The 21,818-nt window shown below is 37.4% G+C and overlaps 2 protein-coding genes across 3 annotated transcripts; one reads left to right on the top strand and one right to left on the bottom strand.

Annotated features, from left to right (window-relative positions):
• The first annotated feature begins 2,036 nt into the window (after nucleotides 1–2,036).
• Nucleotides 2,037–7,588, top strand: LOC105178680 (acetyl-CoA acetyltransferase 2). The gene is made up of 15 exons (XM_011102210.3): nucleotides 2,037–2,190; nucleotides 2,748–2,806; nucleotides 3,116–3,214; nucleotides 3,317–3,490; nucleotides 3,656–3,761; nucleotides 4,389–4,527; nucleotides 4,925–5,002; nucleotides 5,083–5,148; nucleotides 5,607–5,692; nucleotides 6,184–6,283; nucleotides 6,393–6,503; nucleotides 6,593–6,634; nucleotides 6,772–6,858; nucleotides 7,124–7,229; nucleotides 7,354–7,588. The coding sequence occupies exons 2-14, from the start codon at nucleotides 2,773–2,775 to the stop codon at nucleotides 7,211–7,213; spliced, it is 1,212 nt and encodes a 403-aa protein (XP_011100512.1). The 5' UTR covers nucleotides 2,037–2,190; nucleotides 2,748–2,772; the 3' UTR covers nucleotides 7,214–7,229; nucleotides 7,354–7,588.
• Nucleotides 7,589–9,114: 1,526 nt separating this feature from the next.
• Nucleotides 9,115–12,082, bottom strand: LOC105178682 (transmembrane emp24 domain-containing protein p24beta2). Of its 2 annotated transcripts, none has more exons than XM_011102211.3 (5): nucleotides 11,943–12,082; nucleotides 11,591–11,812; nucleotides 10,111–10,297; nucleotides 9,901–10,008; nucleotides 9,115–9,526 (listed from the first exon to the last, which is right to left on the bottom strand). In XM_011102211.3, exons 2-5 carry the CDS (start codon nucleotides 11,810–11,812, stop codon nucleotides 9,393–9,395), a joined length of 651 nt encoding a protein of 216 aa, XP_011100513.1. In that variant the 5' UTR covers nucleotides 11,943–12,082; the 3' UTR covers nucleotides 9,115–9,392. The 2 variants fall into 2 exon arrangements, with proteins under 2 accessions (XP_011100513.1, XP_011100514.1); XM_011102212.3 differs by having other exon boundaries at nucleotides 11,938–12,061.
• Between the last annotated feature and the right edge of the window lie 9,736 nt (nucleotides 12,083–21,818).

Below are 21,818 nucleotides of genomic sequence, written 5' to 3'. Positions count from 1 at the left end.
TATTTGATACCATAACCATTTGTTTACACAAGCTAAGAGTTTGGTATTCACACAATATATCTAAATTCCATTCATATATTGAGCTTCCATTAAAAAACCTAAAATTTTGGACTTCTTCAATTTTTAAATCAGGGGGAATTGGTTTATAATAATTTTTATAAGGTGATAAGTGTTGACGGGATAAATTGAATTAGGAATTTGTTCTTTATCAGAATCTTCACGATTTTGTTCAATTGTATTAATGACTTTTTTTTTTGCCTAAATCTCTTAATCTTTCTTGAATTCCTAAAAGAATAGATTTTTTGGAATTTAATTTTGGTATACATTAGATTTCTGAAAAAGAAGATTATCAGCAGTAATATGAAGAGTCGAATCTTTAGGAGTTATTAAAGAAGAGGATGAAGGATTTGAATATCTTTTTCCTAAAGTTTCTTCAATTGTATTTTTTATTCAATTTAATAGTTTTCAAATAGAATGGAGAATTAAATTCGAAAAATTATTCTGTTTGATCTGAACCATACTTACCTCACTGGTGGATGGCTCACTAACATGAGACACTTGATGACTTGGCCTTTTTTAGAGATACCTGATTCTTCTAATGATGGATGTTCATTGGAGATTATTGACCTATCAAGCTTTGTCCATTTTTTAAGAGTTTTTTTGGATGACTGCTAATTTATCATCTCCATATGTTTGGAATAAATAAGAGAAAAAAAGAATATTTTGTTTAATGTATGACATGTACTCATACCATTCAGATTTGATAATACTCTTTGAAATTCAGAATAACTACTCATGAACCATTTCCTATTAGAAATATTTTCTTCTGAAAGAAAGCCTTTTTTGAGAAATTCTTAGCAATTAAAAATTCTTTGGTAATTGCAAGAATTTGTGAAAGTGTAGAATTAGGATATCTTGTTTCCTCGTAATCTTGGTAAATTGGCTGTGCAATGTTTTGATCTATTCTTATTCCTTAAAACTTTGAGGTAGTAGATCTAATGATTTCCGAAATTGAATGTCTGGAAGGAGTAATAGGATGAGATAGAAGGTCCTATTTGTTTTTAATGAATTTTGTCTACAAAACTTGACTCCTACAGATCCATCAGGATGTTGAGTAATTTAGTTAATTTTTGAATTTTTTATAGGCTGAATAAGTGGTATTGTCCCAGGAGGTAGGTTCCAAGTTCTTGGTTAGGTGATATTTCTCCATTCTATAGTCTTGGGAACCATAAGATTAGATTTAACACCATTTATTTCCCAAAATACTGTTTTGTCCAGGTGATTTAGTGTGAGATATGGCTTGGATATCTAAACGAGTATTAGTAATTTTGTAATGAAGTCTATAAAATATTTGACCCTAACTTCTATAATTGTAATGTCCTTGCATAAGCTCTAAGTTACCAAAATTACCCTTGAACAATTTTGCATTATATATATATGTATATTAATTATCGTGTCACACAATACGTGCGTGCATACAATTTAATGGACATATCACAACTTTTAGAAACAAAAACAAGCACATAATTAAAAATAGAGCAAGTGATGAACATGGAGCGAAAGTGAGGATAAATATAGTAGCAAAAATCCTACTTACCATTAAAAATGGGATAACATACGAATTTGGGGTGAAAATGGAGGACAAACGTAATAGTAGATTGACATCTAAAAAATAACATGGACCTCCATACGTATGAAAAGTTGGGCTCGTTTCGAAGTTCGAAATAATCTTTAAAAATTAAAAGAAATATTACTGAAAATCTTCATAATGTATAATTTTTGAGGTACAAATTTAAATTATTTTTTTATAATAATATATATTTAATTAATAAAAATAATATATATTTATATACTTATTCGTTGCACATGCATCGAGTGTGTCGAATTATAATAGTAGTTAATATATAAAATGAAGAAGAATGAGGGCAGCTTTGGGTTTGTAATGGTTTTTTGAATTGAAAATGGCAAATGGGGATTGGTGGGTCAAGAAAGCCGGTGAAGATGAAAATGCTATCAAGTCAACTGTTCAAAATACACACACTAAACACACTGCACAACCGCCTACCCACCAAACCCCCTCGGCCCCTATATATACACAGCGCCCACCTCTGCCTCACTTCAATTCCCATTCTCCCCTGTATCTTGTTTTTACCTCCGCTCAAAACTTCCTCACTTCTCGCCATTTTGCAGGTAATCTTTTGGTCTGATGTAATTCTTTTATTCCGATCAAATGAACTTGAAGAGTGCCTTTCAGTTCTCATGCAAAATGCACGTGAATGAACTTCTTGCTTGGTTTCCGCTTTGGTTGTTTCTGGGTTCTGGTTGGATCTAAATTTTTTTTTATCACTGATGTGTTTTTGAAGTGTTACTTTACTGGGTGATCTTATGAGCTGGAGATCTGTATGTATATGTGTACGTACATCTGTATGTGTTCTCTCTCTCGCTCTTTCCTCTGTCTGGGGATCTACATGTCTTTCTTGGGTGCAAAAAGAGGCAAAAAGAAAGGAGGTTTACTTGGATGCAGTCATATCAAAGGGGGGATTTTTTTGTTATTAATTTCGGATGCATTAGTTCACTGAAACTGATTGTGAGCTGATGTAGTCTAAGGGCATAATTGAAGCAGTATAATTACTCAGAATTTTGAGGAAGTTAAGTTTTATGCATAAAATGTTGTTTCGAATGTGGTATATCAGTCTTAGATCAGTATATGTTTTTGCTTCTGAATCTGATTGAATTTGATAAAACAGGCATTAGTCTACACAAAAGTTGATCATGGCGCCAGCAGGGGATTCAATTAAGCCGAGAGGTATCTTCTTTGCTCTTCCTTTTTTCCCATAATATGTATAGTATGTGTTTGCTCAAGTTAGATTTCTGATTCTATCCTTCTCCCTATTTGTATCTGCTGCATTTCCAGCCTCTTCTGTGATCGTTTCTTACTTTCTGTTTGAATAACTAAAAGTTTGTTTTGATGCCTTTTATCTCTCTGTAGTTCAAAATTGTCCCCAGTGTCTATTGTGCTGCCGGACATTTATCTTACATAAAGCAAACGTTTTTGGATAATACAATCTTTATAAGGTTCAGTTTCTTGTCCTTATGAATTATGCTTTAATTGTAGATGTTTGCATTGTTGGTGTTGCCCGGACGCCCATGGGTGGATTTCTTGGTTCTCTTTCATCATTATCAGCTACCAAGCTTGGATCTATTGCAATTGAGAGTAAGATTACGAATTTGTTACTTGATCTTTCAGATGGAAAAGCCTTACTTAACTATTAGCATTTATGGTTTATAATCTGTTCTCCAACCTGCCAACTTTTAGGTGCTCTAAAGAGAGCGAATGTTGATCCATCATCTGTACAAGAAGTTTTCTTCGGAAATGTACTCAGTGCAAACTTAGGACAGGCTCCTGCCAGGCAGGCAGCAATAGGTGCAGGGATTCCTAATACAGTTGTCTGCACAACTGTGAATAAAGTCTGTGCCTCTGGAATGAAAGGTTCGGCTAATAGCATAATCGTCTGAAGGGGTTTACTTTGTCCTAATCGAAAGACAATCGTTATTTGTGATACCGAATATTTGCTGGTGTATTCTGACCTAATAGGGAGGCCATCTTTTTTTTTTTTTTTTTGTGATCTTGAATATTATGTTTTTGCCATGACAGCAACTATGCTTGCGGCCCAGAGCATCCAGTTGGGCATCAATGATGTTGTAGTGGCTGGTGGCATGGAAAGCATGTCCAATGTCCCAAAGTACCTGGCAGAGGCAAGGTTTGTATTTCAAAGGGACAATGCTTTAATTATTAACCTGAGTGTAATGAATTTCTTTATCTTTATTCTCTCTATGAGAAGTTGTTAACTGAAGGAGGCAAAAAAATGAATAAATATGATAATTTAACTGATAACTATCAAGGTATTTTGTGGCCTATCTCGATTGTCTTTATTCTGCGACTGTGTGGAAACAGGGGAGCAATCATTAGAATTTCCCAAAGTGCACGATAGTGAAAGCTTTTTCGTATGCTGATCATGTTTAAAATATTTTGAGTCTGTCCGACCAAGTACTGACTGCAATGTCTTCTTTTGGAGTGTGGAGTTTGAAGAACAATACTGTTGGCACAGATCACCTTTCTCTAGAGATTTACCAAATGGTTTTTCAAGTTAAATGATATTTATTAAGATTTCATGGTTTCCCAAAGCCAAACTTGCTGTAAAGCACCTTGACATTCTCAATGGCAGTCAACTTCAAGCATATTGCAGCTACTGCAGTAAAATGATTAGATCAACCACATTTTACCCTTAACCTGGCACATGTTGAACCTAACTGTATAGTAATTTGTCAGTTGATGTTTTGACATTATTAAAGACCTCTCATGTTTACTCTATATTGACATATTCCAGAAAAGGATCTCGACTTGGACATGACTCTCTTGTTGATGGAATGCTGAAAGATGGACTGTGGGATGTCTATAATGACGTTGGCATGGGGGTTTGTGCTGAATTATGTGCTGAACACCATAGTATTACAAGAGAGCAGCAGGTTTGTTTATTCTCAGTCTTGATAAAGATTATATTGTCCCAAAAAAGTTCATTCAACCTTTGCAAGGGTTTGTGGCAATTTATTTCATGTTCACTTAAGTTGTTACATTCTAAAGCGATATATATGGTAGTCTTCTCACCAGTAGAAATTTGGACTGTCTCTCTCTCTCTCTCAACGTTTTTCTTACCACTGCCATTTCTTTTGGCCTGTTAAAGTCTTACCTAAGATCTGCATTTTCAACCGTCATATCTAAACATATTCTGAAAGGGGGGAATAACAATCTTTCGTTGACCTTTTTTGTTTGCAATCACCAATTGATTTTGTGTTCTTTTCCCAATCTATCTTTGAATCTGTAGCATAGTTCTGTTCTGATGTTTATAATACTTAAACTATGCAGGACGATTATGCAGTCCAAAGCTTTGAGCGTGGAATTGCTGCTCAAGATGCTGGTGCCTTTGCATGGGAGATTGTCCCGGTAAAATTGCTGGATCTTAGCTGCTAGGCATAGCTCATTTTTTTGTTGTTACATTATGAACTGTAATCTTGTGCATGCAGGTTGAAGTATCTGGGGGAAGAGGAAGACCATCCACAACTGTTGATAAGGACGAAGGTTTAGGAAAGGTGAATTCACCAATCATTCCTCAGTATATACATGGATCAGTTATGAGTATATTATCATCGTTTCTCTGTCCAGAGTTCTAACTGGACAGCCTATTTCCATCAACATATCCTTCAAAATCATTGATTTTAAACAAAATGCCACTAATTTAAAGGTATTAATATGTATTTGATCAAGCCAAGGTAATGTCATTTACACACTACATGAAAGAAATGTTCAATAGTTCTCTCTTATGGATATGGAAGAGTTCCTTAAAACAACCTTAGTAACTTTTTTCTGCCTCCTGAAACTATATCTGATTATTGGGGACTTGGTGATGCATTTAAATTCCTTCTAATTGCGAAAAGCGGAGACCACACTTGTGAGTTTGTGTGTGAATTTGCATGAGCTGGGGAATGTTAACTGTGCAGTTCATGGGCACCATTATTGCTTGGTAGTAAACATTTCCTTTTGTGATCAGTTTGATGCTGCAAAGTTGAGGAAGCTAAGACCAAGCTTCAAGGAAACTGGTGGAACTGTAACAGCTGGCAATGCATCTAGCATAAGGTCTGTAGCCTTTTTCTCCCTTCTTGCAGTCAGTCTTAGTTTTTGTTGATTATATAACATAACTAAATAGAGAAGCACAGCTTAGTAGGATCCTGAGAACCTCCTTCTCCATTTATATGAAATGAATGACATATTTAAACTGCACCTATCTCATTTTTCTACTCAAACATTAATTTGGTCGTTCCCTTTGGGTTTGATTTCCAATATTTAATGTCCTCAGAACTTTCTGTAAATATGAAAATGAACTTGCTAATTTCTCCTACATGTTCGAGGAACTTAATTTTCCCCAAATTTTTATATTTTTACTCCTTTTTCGGGTGTGGGAGGGGCGAAGGACAAATGAGTTTTTCATAAGTGAACCCTATACTTTCTTGCATCTATATGGTTGTGTAGTGTAACTTCCTTGACTCTTCTTGAAGTTTTGATCGATGAAAATATTAAATGTTGAGAATTTTTAAGTTTTCCTCAACAAATTTGATCCCTTTTTGCAGTGATGGTGCTGCTGCTCTTGTTCTAGTGAGTGGAGAGAAGGCACTGAAGCTTGGGCTTGAAGTCATTGGAAAGATCACTGGATATGCTGATGCTGCTCAGGTACGTCTGTATGAGCATTGTTTGTGGAATTTAAAGTGGCCCCTTCTTTTCTCTTGTTGTTCAATTTTCAATGTCGGAGTTTGAAAACTGAAATCAAGTACATTGGCAGGCCCCAGAATTATTTACAACTGCACCAGCTCTTGCAATTCCCAAAGCAATTTCAAATGCTGGTTTAAATGCATCTGAAATAGACTATTATGAAATCAATGAAGCCTTTGCGGTATGTTCTCCTGCTTCTTCAATTAAATAAACAAGAAAAGTCTGCCAACTAAAAATCTGTCATCTTATTCCATAATGTGATTTTGTCAGGTCGTTGCTCTTGCAAATCAGAAGCTATTGGGCCTTAGTCCAGTGAGTTTTTAGCCTCAACTCTCAGTGCTGATTTTTTCCATGTTTGTGTTTGCATGAGAATCACTTATCATGGAATTTTTTCACTTATTGTGTTGTGATAGATTGGCTCGACCTTACTGAACTGATATATTTTTCAGGAAAAAGTCAACGTACATGGTGGTGCTGTATCACTGGGACACCCTCTTGGTTGCAGTGGAGCTCGTATCTTGGTCACTCTTTTGGGGGTGTGTTTTTCTCTCCATTGAACTTGCTAATTTCAAGTTTCTTGGGGAAAAAAAAGAGTTCTTCTGTTTCTGGGCAAAAACACCAGCAAGTGTTGAGCGAAGGCCGTTTTTGGCTACTTGCGGTTTCAGACTTACTAATAACCACCACTAGAAATCAGGAGCATCTTGGCTGGCGAATTCAATTGTCTATTCATACACTTGTTTGATCTCAGAACAGGATGATATATGCTACGTTTATTGACATGGTGACATTGTGTCGTCTCAGGTGCTGAAGCAGAAGAATGGAAAGTATGGAGTCGGTGGTGTTTGCAACGGAGGAGGAGGTGCTTCAGCCCTCGTCTTGGAACTTGTCTAATCTTTTTCAACTTTTGGTAAGTCCTAGATTAGCATATTGGTATGTCTTTACTATGTCTTTCTTCTGTGTTGTGTAATGCAAAGTCTTGCGTCAAAGGTCTGGTCTGCGCAGATTAATAACTGTCTCCGTCTCTATCGCAGACTTCTTCCAGCTGATGTATCTTGCAGCTGCCGTTGGTCGTTAGCCGCATCGAGAACATGAGGGCAAACTAGACTTTTCAGTTCCATAACTTCTTGTTGATTTTATTTTCCCCATTTTTTTCTCCTTTTCTTCCCAATAAAATCAATGTACTTAGACTGTAGAAGAGTGTGTATTTCTGATGCAAGAAAAGGGTGTATCACTATTTTCTCAATAGATGTTCCTTTGGTATCCAAAGTGGGTTAATGTGTGGCTAATGGACCCAGCTGGGTCGTATGACAAAACGGGCCAAACCCAGAAACCTGTTTGGCTTCCCTTGATCAGTATCGGGTCGGGTCTGAAAATGGGTCTAGTTCAATTCACAAGTGGGTGGGTTAACGTGCGTTAATAGTGGATAATTAAATAACAAACGTTTTATGTATAATTATAGAAAATAGCATCATCACAACTCTTTAACAATAAAAGACTATACTTTTTCTATATGATTAATTATTTATAAATTTATATACACATGTTTTATGTTTTTAGTATAAAAAGCTAGAAATATGTTTGCTACATCCATATATATGCGATGGAAGTTGAAAAGAGTGTGCATAATTAAATAAAAAATTTAAAAATTAATTTAATTTTCAATATGATTAAAAAGTGAAAAATATTAAAATAAGAATAAAAAAAATTATAAAAAGTTATCAGTAGAAACTGAAAAGAGTGATCGATTGTTGAGGGGGATGTCTAGCATTTCGCATTGAAACATGTTGTATTGTACCTCTATATTTTTTTTTTATTTAATTTACATTTATTAAATAAAAAAAAAAGAACGATTTGAGTGTTAGAAAAATGGGAGAGTGGGAAATCAATAAATAAGTTAAATTAAATAATAAAAAATTATAAATTGACAGACTAATAATAAGGTATAGATTATTGTCAAAACTGTTATGTATTTCTTGAAACTCCAATGAATGTCAGGGCAATTACATCAAATTGTGAAAATTTTCAACTTTTTACCTAGAATGAGATACATTTTAGGTAAATTATAACTACCTCCTCTGAAATTTGACATAATTACAATTACATTTTCGTTATTTGAAAAATTACAAATACTCCTACATTTGATAGAATTATATAATACTTGAATGTAAGTATAAAATTGTTAACTTTGCCTTTACTGAATTCTCTTTTTAAAAAAAAATTAAAAACTTATTAAAAAAATCGAACGGGATGGATGAATTTTTTTTTAAAAATTATAAAAAAATATCCACTTAGCCCTGAAAAAAATTTAAAAAAAAAATAATGTTATATTTTTTTATCCACAAGGGCATTTTGGTCAGTTCGTTATAAAAAATAGATGAAAACCTAACGAATTGAGCTAATTGTTATACGATCATTAAAATCAGGGGAGTATTGATAATTTTCAAACAACAAGAAAGTATTCGTAATTATATTAAACATCAGGAAGAGTCGTAATTTATCCTAAATTTTATGTACAACATATACTTTTACACTGTTTTAACTGTTTCCAAATAATAAAAAAAGTATTTAAATTAAATTCACTTAAGCCAAATGTATAACCTTATGGCCACCAACTTTTATAACTTAGAGGTAAACCCGTACATATTTTAAACTTTTGCCTCAAACATTCCAACTTCATAGTTTGTCGGCCCTTTTCGGTTTTGTTTTCAAACACTCCTAAAATTTACTATAATTAGACTTATAATTTTCTTTACAGTTTACTCCCATCAAATAAAAACTAATGCAAACATCCCTACATAAATCGATTAATTCATAGCCGCTAGGACTTATCATACACAAAATCTGCATCGAAATCCCATTCACTCAAAAAAGGCATAAAAAGCAACAACGCCAAGAAACTCACAGCTAGCACGGTGCGATATGACAAATCCCCGAGAATGAAAAGAGCACAATAACATCATAAGAAAATCGACGAGCATGAGCTATATATGCACTCACATTGTCTAATCCAACATCGATCTTTCTTCTTCCTAAGGTTTCAATGAATAAGAATGAATAGAGTATGCAAATTTTAGACTCTAGATGTTCCGAGCTTCCGCTCAAAAAGTCGTTGAAGGAGGTAAACCTGAAGGAAACTAGCTCCAAGAAGTGCTAATGATTCGAAGATTGCCTTGTAGAAAGCTTTCCGGCCCATCACTTCATTAACTGCAGTCATTGGAAAAGAATGTGGCACATTAGCAGTTCAAGAAAATGGAAGGTTTGTTTTGTACTTCTGTGAAAGCACTACGGCACGATATCTGATTATTTATGCTTAAATGATATTTCTTGGCAGGAGATAATGCAGAATGTGTAAATGTGTTTCACTTCTTTTCTTGTAACGCCAATATATATTTTGTACAAAGGTAATACTGACAGAATTTTGTATCCTATGAGTGAATATATGTTCTTTGTACATTAAGCCATGAACTCGAGTTCCTCAATTCCCTTGAAAATAAGTGATTCGTCTCCACCATTTTCCCTCGATGAATAACATAACATATATGGGAACAATGTACAACTATATATCATTACAAAGTTACCTAGCGCTTGGCGGTCAACCTGTGCCTCTAACCAGTGTTGCTCAAATTGGATATTGTAAAGAGCTACTTCCAACTTAGAAATCTGTTCCAGCATGGGGTTGAAATGTTCTGCAGACGAAGAACTCTTATTTTACTTGGGACTATTGGGGAAGAAAAACAAAAACTTGATAGCTAGGAAGAATTTACAAGAAAAGCAACAAGAGATCGTACCGTCCTTTGCATGTTGGTTATGGTACATAAAGTGGCCAACATGCACATCAAAATCTATGGTCTCATGATACGGCGACTTGTTTGTGAAGCAAAACCGATAAATACCTTTTCTTTGAGACAAAAACTCATACTTTTCACTTATCCTGTCATGGAATTCATGAACTTGCTCGCCAGATGGCCCTTTTATCTGATAATTAAAACATAATTTATAACCCAAAGAAATTCGAGATGTATCAGCGGTTTGAAAGAAGAAAAAGTCTGCGAGTTTAACATGGTATCCATGTGAATACAAGTCAAGCCAATCAGGATTCAGGACAAAACTCAAACAATGCAATACAAGTGTTATAGTGCCATTACCATTGTTGTTATTAAGGATGACTTTAAGTAGTACTATTGTTGTAGTTGTCATTTGTTCGTAGTGTTAAAGCTACATCAATTACCATTAATTATCATCTCTGACACAGTGTCTTTCATGCTTCCCAACAATTTCTTTCAGAAGTTTGTTAGTGGAGATGTGTAAGAATAACAACAACATTATACAGATTACTCGCAAGGGATTTCTTCATCACGTCATGCAAACATGAGCCTAGCCATCATATTCTACCTATGTTTCCTAGACTCTTTCTTTAAGCAAACCTCGTCGATCAAAAGCCCAAGCCTTTTCATGTGGAATCAAGTTTAGCACATTACAACATATACTCAAATCCGATAAACCTTGAGAACTTGAGCCGTAATCATAGTCATATATCTTGCAAGCATTTACCGGGTTTTTCTTATATAGGACCGGTCCAAAAACACGCGGTATGGGATCAACATTGTCCTAAAGTAGCGTAATCTATACATTGTGCTGTCTTCAAAGCTGGTTCGTGTAAGAAAAGTCCGTATATACCAACTCACATGAAATTGACTTTAATGACACTTGCTACATTTACCACTCAGCCTAGTATCTAAGGCTAGTACAAGGTTCGTGCACAATAGTTCAATGTTGTTCATACCCTTATCAAGAAGTCAAAGAGAAGCCACCAAATTATCTCTCCACACATCCACCCATGGACACAGTCAGAAGATTCGGACCACACAAATATGAAAGGGGACATGGAATCAAGACCCTCAAGAGCACACATTACCTAAAGGTGAACTGGTTACATTGATGCAAGCATTATTCACACAAACGCCCACTCATCTACCCAGTGACATAAACACAAAAGCTCCAAAATCTACAAGATTATACCGAATCAGGCAATGATATCATTGGAGGACATTAATAGATGTAAGATAAATCATAGCACTTCTTCGGGACATAGTTTTAAGGGAAAACAAACAGCATAAACGGTGCATATAATTCGTCGCAATCATCAAAGAAGAGACAAGAAAAAGACACCAAAATGTGTACAAAATCACTAGAAAATCAAGAAATCCCAGTTGCTGAAATATTTTGTTTTTCCTGAAAAAAAAGGGAAGAAAGAAAGGAAGTTGCTACCAGGAGATCAACACCCTCATCGCTATAAATCCAATTGTTATCAGCTTTGATGACAACAAACGAAACATGGACGGTGTCACCCTCGTACAGAACATTGTGGGAGAGACACTCCTGTCTGTCGATCACAAATCTGATCCCAAACCCTCCTCTCGATTGCACCATTAACCATATTGTCATCCAGAACAGCATTTTCATCAACATTCTTGACCACCCATTTCCCATCTGCACTCATTAATCGCACACAAATACCAAAGAAATAAAACTGAAAAATCCATGCACTAATCAAAGAATAAGCATTTGAAATACTGTTCTGGTGAATGGAATAAGAATGACAAGGTTTCAGGGACCTTACTGCGGATTTCGGAGATTGACTATGATAGTGGAAATTGCCGTTCAAATTTGGAGGCAGAATTGAATCCAAGACAAAGAACAAGTGTTTGTGTTAAGTAGTTGGGAAGCATGATAATTGATATGAAACAAATTCAAATGATTAATTCTTTTCTTTTTAATTCTATATAATTTCGGGAAAGGCAAGTTGCATTAAGTAAAACGAAAGAAAGAAAAATTATAACAATTCGATCATCCGGCGGTGTCTCCCTTGACAGGCCAAGGGATACGCCCTAGTCTAAATAAAGCTCGTGTACTGATCGATCTAGGCAAGGTGATGCTATGAATTCGCTTTCTAATATCCTCGACTATTACTAATGCCATGCTGGTGGATGTTCGTTCCGTGTGCTTTAATTGTCTGAGATTGCTCTCCTTCCAAATGAGGTTAACACATGATGTAATGTCTGTATTCCAGTCTCTGGACTCGGTATATGATCCCGTCGTGTATCTTTTGCATCATCTAGCAATTGTAGAGCATCAAACGTACTATACACGACAATTGCGTTACCCTTTTCCTCACGACTCAACCTTCTTTCATGAGGAGGCTCTCGTCCCTCTCTTTGGTTGTCCACCACTAGAGTCGGTGACATTTTCTCTTGATCATGCTCTCGTCCCTCTTGTTGGTTGTCCACCCCTTGATTCGGCAGTATTCTCTCTTGATCATGCATAGGTGGTGGCCTCGAAGGTCTCATTTTAGGAATGCGGCTTTCCCTGCGAGGAAGCTCTCGTCCCTCTCTCTGGTTGTCCACCCCTTGAGTCGGCAGCATTTTCTCTTGATCGTGCATGGGTGGTGACCTTGCAGGTACCGTTTAGGAACGTAGACAGAGACCGATGGTTTAGCTGGGTTGGATGGCTTGGTGAACGCACAAACCTTTGCCGTATGTCCTAACGTCATTCAACTTGTACATTTAGGAGGTAGCCACTCATATTCAACATCAATTTTTCATGGTATTTCTCCTCCTTTCTCGTTAGGCATCATGATGATAATATGCTTTGGTAATTTAGAACTCACATCTAGCATCACGCATACACGAGCGAAGTCCAATCTCGTGCATGCTCTTGTAATCGCATCTGGGTATAAGGGTCTGCCAATTCCACTGGCCACCGTGCTAGGCCTTCCTCTGTCCACAATTCTACCGGCAAATATCTCAATTTTATCCAAGTTGGGACCTGTGTATGTTTTAATTTTCACAGCATCATTCCCGGTTCCCACTGTTGCAGCACAATTGGTTGCCCTTGGAACAACCACGGTCCCCCTTCGATTGCTTCTTCCATATATACCACTGTCTTGAATTGGAAGAAGTAGAATCCGTTCATGATGGCCTTAACATCACGTAATCCAGGCCAGACGGGCATGGAATATTCTTGGATATGATAAAAGTATGGTCTCTTTCCCAGAAAGTAACCGACCGCGGTAGTTTTCCACCTACTAGCTCCGTTTCGAATAGATCAATCGTAGGTTTGGTAACTATTTTCCCATTTTGTATAGTAGGGGGGATATATGAGAGCGTCTTACGGGAGGAGTTGTTGAAATCGTCAGTAATTTTATCATCCGCGCCTGAAATTGGGTATGACTGCAACGGGATGTTCCATATAAATAAGCCGGCATGAGTAGAGTTAGTCTCATATGTTCTTTGCTGTCCAAATCCAACAGTGTCATTGCTATTGACCGTGTCTACATCTTTATCTTTGTCCTTTTCCCCATCCACATCAACGTTGACCGGGTCCTTGTTGACCAAGTCACCGTTGACCAAGTCATCATTGACAAAGTCCTGTTCCATGATTTTCACATTGATCGCGTCTTTATTGACCAAGTCAATTTTAATCGGGTCATTATTGACCAAGTCACCGTTGACCAAGTCATTATTGATCAAATCTTGTTTCACGTTTTCCACGTTGACCGTGTTATTATTGATCGAGTCAATATTGACCAAGTCTAGTGCCCCATCTTCAACCATCTCTGCAGTCCGATTTTCCGATGTCACGTAACCAGTGTTTGACACGTACTCAGCTACTAACTGCCCGGCATCCGTGGACGGTGGTTGGCTCCAATCTACCGCCGGCTCAAGCGGTTTCGGATATGGTGTTTCCGTCTTCTCAACTCGCCTGACCGGTGGCCGAATATTCCTTACTCTGGGCAAAAACGGCGTGGTAATCGCCTCCCTAGATGGCGGAAAGCATCATGTTGTTGCTTCTTCCCCAAAACGCTCCGTCCACTTGTTGTTTAGTTCACGCAATGCATCCAAAGCTTGTTTATCGCGGGCATCTATCACTGTATAGGCAAGTTTTGAGAACTCAAGCATGTGGAAGATCGATCCATGTTCGCCATGAGAGCCCCTTGATTTTGCGCTTGCAAACCCTAGGGTAGGGCGGCGCCTCAAGTCACCGCCAAAATTGTCAGTGGCCATCTTTTGGAGACGTTCAACCATCATGTTCAACGCATCCGTCGTCTGAACGCCCTCCTCATCACATCCTTCATCCTCGCCATCGTCTCCACCATCTCCGTCTATCGAATTAGAGCCTAGGGGTTGTGTGTGTGTAATTTGTGGTGTGCTAGTGTGTGAATTCGGAGAGAGAGAATTGTAGGAGTCCATAGGCGAGAGAGTTTTTATGGTAAATTTGCTAATTAATTCTATATAATTTGAGTCTCGCTTGTTTGGCAGAAAATGTCATATAAATTTTCTCTGATGTTTTACAACTTTGAGTGATGTGTACTCAATTTTATTTAGCGTAAATTAAAGCGTGCTATTCTGATACTTGTTATAATACTAAACATTTTTTTATTTTATAAAAGATTATAAATATTTTATTGAAATTATAAAAAATGTTAATTTATTGATTTTGCTATTTAATTTTAATTATTATTAATTTAAAATATTTGTTTGGTCGAGTATTGAAAAAATAGTAGATGCATTACAATTAGATAGATAAATTCATTTGTTTATTCAAATCAATATAAAAAATTCAATCTAATCAACAAGCAAATAAATAAATTTTCTCTGGTATTATCACAAATCATTGACCCAAGATATAACCCAACATGGAGCCCGAAAGGCACGAAATGAATAAAGGCATTGAGGAGGACTTTCCCAAACCTCCCCTCATAAAGGCCCAAAATGATGAACGAGCCCAAACAAAGATGGAGCCTGAACAAGCCCGTAAGCCCAGAATCCCTTGTGGTAGCCAGCTAGACGCTTACCCAAGTGGAAAAAAGCTCAAATGATCTGAATAGGATAAGGAGATCCAAAATGGGATGCACTTTTGAGAATGTAGACAACTCTTCTCAGTGAAGTTTCCCTTTCGAGAGGGACTCTCGCAGGACTTGCTAGCCAGCTTGGATAAGGATATCACGGAGCTCTATCTGAAAGTAACTACCTTCCCCGACCTTCGAGCACCAGTCCCCTCACCACTAGGGAACTCCTGCTATAAAATCAGGTTTGGTTTCTACTTCTTCAAAGTGCTCATTTGCAAGAACTCACCTTCTACACATATCATTCTTGAATCCTCGTCATTATTCCACATTTCATAACCATTTTTACTCTTTATTTTGATATTCTTATTTCATTATCTCATACTAATTTGCGCATAGAAGTGCTCTCTTTTTTCTAGGTCCCTCTCTTCAGGCTTGCAAAGAATTTGGTCCATCAGTAGTTAGATCCATATTTCACTGAATTGTTCATTTTTTGTACGTATCATTTGGCACCAAATGTGGAAACTAGAGGTAAAACATGAGGATTAATGGAAGCACCTAATAATGCTTCAAACAAGCAAAAGATTGTTTCGTGGATATACCCAGGCTCTCTAGGTGGTGGCAGGATCCTCTAGACTTGTTGATACCTCAACTGAATCTCCATGAAATAGCACCTCGTCAGATACTGCAGCAGGTGGATTGCCACCTGGGCTGCTAGTGATCATACGACGCATGATCACTTCTACTATGTGGGAACAGATGCTGGCCGCTGCACCCACACCCTTGATAGCCCCAACAATGGGAAACGAACCAAAAGAGATGCTCCCTACCCATAGGTTGGTGGCTTTAGGAGTATAGAGGCATACTCTACAGCATCCTAAGGGAGTCCTTCCATAATGGCTCGCTCATCTAGAGTGCCTTCAGAAGAGTCTCCAGAATGTTTAGTACCAAGTAATGGGAGAGCCATTGGAGGAGCAACAAGGTATCTTTTTCACCGAAAGAGTCATGATGGATGAACTTCCCATGAACTATAAACCCCAGCCATTGCAGAATACGATGGCACGCTGACCCTCAAGAGCATCTGTCTTATTTTGAGAACACGACTCTCTTGCATTGTTAGATGGATGGGATTAAGCGTCATGTTTTCATGAAAACTTTCACTAGAGCAACCCAACAATGGCTTAACCAATTGCCTGCAGGAGCAATTGGAGGCTTTCAAGAATTTTGATCTTTGTTTTTGCATTAGTCCGCTAGTAGTAGGAAGCATAGGAAAACGGAGCTCAATCTCTTTTCTTTCCAAAAAAAAAAGAGGGGGAATCTTTAAAGAATTACCTCCATCGATTCAATATCGCAACCTTGGAGGTACTTTGGCCACTCAGGAAGCCAAAGCTGGCGCTTCCTTCCAGGGACTCCTGGATGGGGATTTCTTCAAATCCTTGGCTAAGAAGCCTGCCTCAAGATTTGATGTCCTTTTAGCTTAAGCAACAAAATACATCAGGACGCCCAAGCTTCCAAGAGAGAAGGACGTGGTGAGAAAAGAAAGGAGTCCAAGGAGGAAACTTCCTCCAGAAAGGCCAAGCAGGAGTTCCGAGATAAGAAGCCTATATTCCAAAAGATGAATCCTGCATACATTCCTTTGAATGCTCCTATTATTCAAGCACTCATGGCTTTGGAAGGCAAGGGTCTCCTAGTTTGGCCTAGGACGGCTAGACATGGCCCCACTTGCCCCAAATCTCATAAGTATTGTTGCTTCCATAATGATTATGGATGTACCATTGAGGATTGCTCGCATTCAAAAAATAAAATAGAGTGACTCATGCAGAATGGGTACCTACAAGAATTTATGTATCGAGAGAAAGCCAGACGTACAAGTCCCTACGACAAGGGGGAATAGGATAAAAGAAAGACGATTGGAGAAGCCAGTCCAGAGCGTTCTAGGAAAGAAGTTCCTAGGGCACCCATAACCGAAAATACTAATCCTGCACGTAAAGGAGTGATTCGCATGATTTCTGGAGGACCCGTAGGAGGAGATTCCTATAGGGCTGGGAAGCCCCAAATACGAGAATTCAACAAAATGTCTTTGGAGGAAATTTTGGATGTGGAGACTGTTGTTGAAACCCCCATCATTCAATTTGGATATACCGAGAGGAACGACTTAGCCATCCCCTATAATGATGCCTTGGTCATTACATCCACTTTGGCCAATTATGAAGTAGGTGAATCTTTATTGATTCAGGAAGTTTCGTACCTTGTTTGGAGAAGTCTATGATCAAATGCAATTGGGGGATGTCACTCTAGAGAATGTGGATACTTAATTATATGGATTCACGAGGGAAATGGTGCGACCTCGAGGCATGATCTCGCTACCACCATCTTTGGGGACAGAACCATTTAGGAAAACTTGCCTTATGAGTTTTTGGTGGTAGATATCACATCAGCGTATAATGTCATCTTGGAAAAGCCCACACTCAACATCTTCAAGCTGTGATATCCACATTTAACTTGAACATTAAGTTCCCCGTTCTAGGAAGAGTAGGGGAAGTACATGGGGATCAATTTCAATCCTGTAAATGCTACGTAGAATCCATTAAAAAGGGATAAAAGGAAGTTTAGAAGACCTGCTGACAAAAGAACCCTAGAAAATATAGGCGATAAAGCCCCTATCCCTAGAAAAGAACACCATCCACAAAGACAAGTCGGTCAAAGTCCAACCTACCGAAGAATTGCTCATTCTGGAGTTGTCACCAGGAAATTCTGAGAAAACTACTTATCTCGGATCTTAGTTGGAAGGAACAATCAAGGAAGAGCTAGTCAAGTGTCTTTGACGAAATACGGATGTTTTTGATGGACCTCACAAGATTTAAAAGGGATAGATTCCAGTTAGACCCTAGCATGAAACTGGTAAAATAAAAAAAGAGGCACTTCAGACCCAAGAAGGATAAAATCATTCAAGCAGAAGTAGACAAACTCATGGCAGCTGGGCACATCAAGGAAATATAATTTTCGAAATGATTGTCTAAAATTTGTATTATTCCTTAAACCAAGGGTAAATGGACAATGTGTGTAGATTTCTGAGACCTCAACAAAGTCTGTCACAAAGACTTCTATCCATTACTTAGAATTGATCAACTAGTAGATTCCACATCCTGATGTTGAGTTATTAAGTATGATAGATACCTCTTAGGGGCATCATCAAATTATGCTAGCACCTAAAAGACCATAAGAAGGTCACCTTCATCACGTCCACTGGCACTTTCTGCTATGCTGCTATGCCCTTCGGCCTGAAAACATAGGTGCCATATATCAGCTCTTGGTAGACAAGATAATCCATCATTAGTTGGAACGAAATATTGAAGTTTATATGGATGATATGTTAGTAAAAAGTAGAAAATCTAAAGATCACATAGTAAATCTAGAGACATTTAAAGTCTTGAGGAAGTACAAATTAAAGCCTAATCCAGCCAAATGTGCATTCAGAGTTCAAGGAGGACGATTTCTAGGGGTTCATGGTAATGGAGAGAGGCATCGAGGCAATCCCCCTTAAGATTAAAGCTATCTTAGATATGAAGGCTCCAACCAATATCGACGAAGCACAATGATTAACAAGAAGGATAACAGCTCTCAGTCGCTTTATATCCAAGTTTGCTGAAAAAAGCTTACCATTCTTTAAGACCTTAAGAAAGCCTAAAAATTTTGAATAGACTTCTGATTGTCACCAAGCCTTCGAGGGACTCAAATATTACTTAGCCAGAATCTCATTACTAGTTAAACAATGATCGGGTGATATTTTATACCTTTATGTCTCTATAACCCCCAGGTTGTCAGCTCCGTCTTTCTTCAAGAAGACTCTAGGAGACAGATACCTATATACTACATTAGTAAAGTACTCAATGGTGCAGAAGGACGGTATATCCCCATTGATGAAAATGACCCTTGCCCTAGTGGTCACGGTAGAAAACTACGCCCATACTTCCTTTTGCGCCCATAGGGGTAAGGACCAACATCCTCCTAAAACGAACTTTTGGCAAACCTGACACCTCAGGAAGACTGATAAAATAAGCAGTAGATTGAGCGAGTATGACATCTCTTACTTACCTTGGACTAGGGGTGGGCAAACGGGTCGGGTTCATCGGGTCCCAACTCGACCCGATCGGGTTCGGGTAAAACGGGGAGGCTTTTTCGGATTTTTAAGGCGGGTTCGGGTAAACCGAAACCCACCTATTTTTAATCGGATCGGGTTCGGTTTTTAAAACCAAACCCGATTAACCCGATCGGGTACCCGAATTAAAAGGGGCAAAAATTGAAAGGGTTTACCGTTTATGAACTCGTTCTCCCTCTCTCTCAGACTAGTTCCCTCTCTCTCAAACTAGTTCTCTCTTCCCTCTGCGTCTGATTCTCACCCTTCCCAGCCAGTTAGCCACTCGCAAGTCGCCGTCGCTCTTCTCCCTTCCCAGCCAGTCTACCACCACTCGTGAGTCGCTGTCGTTTGCTGACATTGCTGTTACTCTGTCTACACATCTTTTCCAAGATCCAATTTTGAATTAGGGTTCCTTGAATCTTCAACTATAGTCTACATGGGGTTGTAAAAATTATCTACTCTATATTTTCAATTTTTGAAGAAAGTTTTCTACAATTGGTTTAAGGGCATTACGGGTTTTAGGCTTTTAGAATTTAGATAATGAGTTTCAGGGCATTACTGTACGAAATTGCTAATTGCTAATTGACAAACTATTGTAGAGTTGTTTTGTGTTGATGATGGGAATACAAATTGACTGATACTTGATATATATTCTTGTTTCTTGAATGAGTAATGTCTATAGATTTTGATAGTTGATGAAATGGTGTGTTTGAACATCCTGGAAACTGGATCAAAGTTTAGAAGTGTGTTTATTTACATATCCCCTCAATTTTATAAATAGAAGCTAAATGAAAACTATTTAATGTAACAATACAAACTGTCAGGATGTGTATGTAGTAAGAATTTAAGATCATAAAAAACTATTAACTGTGTGTATATTTTCATTTATTTTCTGTGTATATGTATTTGTGATTTTTAATCTAGTTCAATGCCTGTGACTGTTCTTGTGTGGAAATGAGAGATAAGAAAGAGAGTGCAGATATGAGCATCCATATAGAGCGAGTAGGAGTTAATGTAAACAATTCAAAAAGTAATGCAAGTTTCCAGTTGTAGTTTTTCCCTATGTTTTCTCGATTAAACAAGAATTATTTGGGGTTAGTTGTGCTTTACATTACATCAACTGTTCGAGACTTTGAGTATATATCTCAGATTCTCAAACATGATTTTATATATCCATAATCTTATATTCTCAGACTATCTTGTGTATCATAATTCTTACATGTGGATGTTTTAATCTTACAGATGTCAAATTCTCAATCTCAATCTTCACCTACTGTAGACTTATCAGATGCTCAAGATCGAGGCATAAATATGAACATGGTTTATAATCAGGTCAGTGGTGATCATGTTGATAATCTTGACTTTGATATTGATAAGGGTATGGATAATATGTCAGAGGATTAGGACGATTTTCCACTTGATTCTAAGAAAAAAAAAAGAGGGTAGTGACTTCTAGATCACCTTGGTGGGATCATTTTCATAAATTTTACTATGAAAAGGATAAAGTACAAAAGGCTAGATGTAAGTATTGTAGTAAGAAAATCAAAGCCGATCCAAAAGTACATGGAACTAGGCCTCTAAAGAACCACTTTGAATCCTGCAAGAATAAACCTCATGATGTTTCCACCAATCAGACGAGATTGTCTTTTCAATCAATTCATTTAGGCGAAAAAGAGGCCCCTCTTATCAATTGGAGATTTGATCAAGAGAAAATTAGAGAGGCTTTGTCTTATATGTTGGTTGTAGATGAGCTCCCATTTAAAATGGTTTAGAATTCTAGATTTAGACATTTCATGTCGGTGGCTTGTCCAATGTTTGCTATTCCATCAAGAAGGACAATAATAAAAGACATTTTCCATATGTATGTCAGTGAAAGAGCAAAATTTAAGTCATTTATTAAAAATCATGCTCAAAGGGTTTGCATTACAACAGACACTTGGACATCTATTCAGAAAGTCAATTACATGTGTCTTACTGCTCATTTTATTGATGATGATTGGAATTTACATAAGAGAATTTTGAACTTTTATCCAATTATTGGACACAAAAGTGAAGAAGTTAGTAGAGGTGTTGAGAAATATTTGCTTGAATGGGGTATTGATAGAATTTTTACGATTACTGTTGATAATGCATCTTCTAATGATGGAGCTATGGTTCACTTGAAAAAGAAACTTGAAAACTGGGGTCAAAATATTTTAGGTGGAAAATATGTGCATCTGAGGTGTATGGCACATATAATCATCCTTGTGGTTTATGATGGTTTGAAAGGGAAGGATGAGCATGAGACAATATCTCGTATTAGAGGGGCAGTTAGGTACGTGAGAAACTCTCCGGCTAGGTACAAAAAATTTCAAAAATGCGCTGAATTTATGGAAACAAAAAAGTTATTGTCTCTTGATGTACCTACCAGTTGGAACTCTACCTACTTGATGTTAGAAGCTGTGATATGTCTTAAAAGGGCATTTGATGCTTATGAAGATATAGATCTTGCATATAAGACTGATCTTTCAAAG

The sequence above is a fragment of the Sesamum indicum genome, linkage group LG12 (genome assembly GCF_026168435.1).
Source record: "Sesamum indicum cultivar Baizhima isolate 11 linkage group LG12, ASM2616843v1, whole genome shotgun sequence".
Classification (NCBI taxonomy): Eukaryota; Viridiplantae; Streptophyta; class Magnoliopsida; order Lamiales; family Pedaliaceae; genus Sesamum; species Sesamum indicum.
This window is presented reverse-complemented; position numbering and strand designations above follow the sequence as displayed.